Source organism: Stegastes partitus, unplaced genomic scaffold (assembly GCF_000690725.1).
Source record: "Stegastes partitus isolate 25-593 unplaced genomic scaffold, Stegastes_partitus-1.0.2 Scaffold1976, whole genome shotgun sequence".
NCBI classification, from domain to species: Eukaryota; Metazoa; Chordata; class Actinopteri; family Pomacentridae; genus Stegastes; species Stegastes partitus.
In genome coordinates this window covers 70,246-72,892 of record NW_007579707.1, presented here as the reverse complement: position 1 = coordinate 72,892, position 2,647 = coordinate 70,246, and the positions used below count along the sequence as shown (strand labels likewise).

The following is a 2,647-nucleotide window of genomic DNA, read 5'->3' as shown; positions in this document are numbered from 1 at the left end:
TCCATCTGTTACACAGTCTATGAACTACATACACAGTCATGTGGCCACACCCCACATCCAGGAAGTGTAAAATTAGTAAACATGCAGCAAAGACTAATTTTAAATCTGTTAATAATACAAATGTTGCTAATATGGCAAAATAATATAAACGTTATTATCAATTTTATTGTTATTTTGTTACAATGAATTAAAATTTAATATGGCATTTGAGAACTACTTTTTTATCTGGTAATTGTGGGGCGGCGCCCCTGCGCTCAGTATTGACCAGCCGCCACTGGTGTACAGATTCCGTTCACTAAGGGTCATTCGTTAGGCTCAGTGACTGGTTTGGTTTTTCCTTTATGAGAAATGAGGGACAATGTTTTGACAGACCGTAGAAACACAATCTGTAGTTTTCAGCAGTAGTTTTGTTTTTTTTTTACCTTTAATTCAACTATAGACAGCCTGACAATGGGCTTACAGCAGTCATGATGCCCATGAACATGTTGATGTTTTAAACCTATGGATACTTAGTACATGACCTTCGTTGTGCTCAGAACTCATGGATCAGACCACCCCATCTTTGAATCCAGCCTTCATTTTAATCCTAATAAATACATGTAAAGTTTCATGACTGCATTTTGTACAGTTGTAATGCTTTCATGTTGCCAAAATCTGTCCACAGACAGATGGACAAGCAATAAACATCCACAGAACTTCAAAACCACCTTAGTGGTTTTTCCCACCATAGGTGTGCCCACTGTCACATTTTGCATGATGGCATTACATGATAAGTTGCTTCCATTGTAATTTCACCAAAAGAAAGGTATTCCAGGGCCTATGTAATGTAATAATCTGGAAAAAAATATTTGAATGGTTGTTATAGGCTAAAGCTGACCAATGACGAGATCGGCCATGCCATTCTGACCATGGATGAACAGGAAGACTTGCCTAAAGACATGCTGGAGCAGGTTTTACAACATACACATACACAAAAGCACAACACAGTGTAAAAAGACGTGCTGAACATGCTCCACGTCCATGACCATGTTTACCATAGCATTTTAAGAAAAGCAATATGGCAGGGGAATGGCAGTCCAGCTCAGTTTTCATGTAGGCAGTTTTAGGTGATGGGATTTACAAATGATTGGCATTGTAATTTAAAAATACTACTACGACAGGATCAGTACAGCTCCGGCAGAAAGTGATGTCTGAGCCAGAGTTTTCTACAGTAATTTGTGGCAGGTGAGTCAGCCTCTGCTCAGGTGTTCACACTTGCTGCTGATTAGGTAGCAGCTCACCAAGACAGGTAGAGAGGGAAAGGAACAGCAGAGACTGCTGGGCCAGAGATGCTGACAAAAACATATTTATTTTGGGTTCACATGTCTCAGTCAATAATTACATCAAGAACTTTTCAAATCAAATGATATGCACTTCTGATTGTGTGTGTGTGTGTGTGTGTCTGTACATGAAGCTTCTGAAGTTTGTTCCTGAGAAAAGTGACATCGAACTGTTGGAAGATCACACACATGAGCTGGATCGTATGGCCAAAGCAGACCGTTTCCTGTATGACATGAGCAGGTACACGCCAAATAAAGAAATACATATAAAGCACACACACAGCCCCACTTCTGAATACGTAGCCCGGCTTTGTCTTTTTTTTTAATCAATGATCTTTTTATTGAATGTTCAAACACGAGAATTTACAATGAAGAGATTTCCTTTGTGCGCTACATAGCAGCATAAAGTAAAAAGTAGTAGTGAGCACAAATTCTATGCAGAATAGTTGTACAGTGACAACCCAAAACCCCAACAGTAAAAAGGACAAATCAACAACAACAACAACAACAACAACAGCATGGCTCAATCTGCAAAATGTTACTGGCAAAAACTGACATAATCAAAGAGTGACACTGGTACTAGGTCCTCAAAGCAGCAAGAAATATGTAAAGCTGTGAGACTGGATGTCAAGTTCTTTTCTCTTTGCTTGTCTTTATTTCCCCTTTTATAATCTTGAACTGAAATTGCAGTAAATCAATTACGAATGGATGTAAGTAGAATCAGTTGGGATAAGAAAGGTATCTTACAAAGGGTCCCCATACTTTTTCAAATCTCCCCCTTGGTTCTGAACAGAATCCCTGATCTTTTCCAGGCTTAGGCAAGACCTCACATCTGATAGCCATTGATCATAGGTTGGGAGGGCAGCATCCTTCCATCTGAGCAGAATAACACGCCTGGCCAGGAGAGAGGTGACTGATAACATGCGACGGACATCAGAGGAGACTCTGTGGGTCCCAGAGTAAACACCAAATAAAGCTGGAAGTGGATGAGGTGTAATAGTTACCCCAGCGACCACGGACAGAGTTTGAAAGACCTCCTGCCAAAACGTTCTAAGCTTGGGGCAGACCCAGAATGAATGGATCAGTGTGGCCTCGTCACTGTTTGGTTCAGGTCTTGTTCCCAGGCTGCCCTGATCCTAGCTGTAGGTGCTTGGTTCAGATCTGTGAGCTTGCTGTAGATTTTTGAGATCAGACCTTTTCCCGAAGGCTGCAAGCTAAGAATGTCATCTATGACAGAGCTCTGAGGAGCCTCTGGGAAACCTGGTAACTGACTTTGGAGAAAATGCCGAATTTGTAAGTATCTGAAAAAATGTGTTCTTGGGATGCCA

General features: G+C 41.0%; 1 protein-coding gene across 1 annotated transcript in view; it reads left to right on the top strand.

Annotated features, from left to right (window-relative positions):
- Positions 1 to 2,647, top strand: part of LOC103373422 (disheveled-associated activator of morphogenesis 1-like) — a 24,857-nt gene that overhangs the window by 15,260 nt on the left and 6,950 nt on the right. The window contains exons 14-15 of the mRNA XM_008303309.1: positions 873 to 950; positions 1,454 to 1,560. Of these exons, the coding sequence (XP_008301531.1) occupies positions 873 to 950; positions 1,454 to 1,560 (185 nt within the window). The remainder of the gene's footprint in view (positions 1 to 872; positions 951 to 1,453; positions 1,561 to 2,647) is intronic.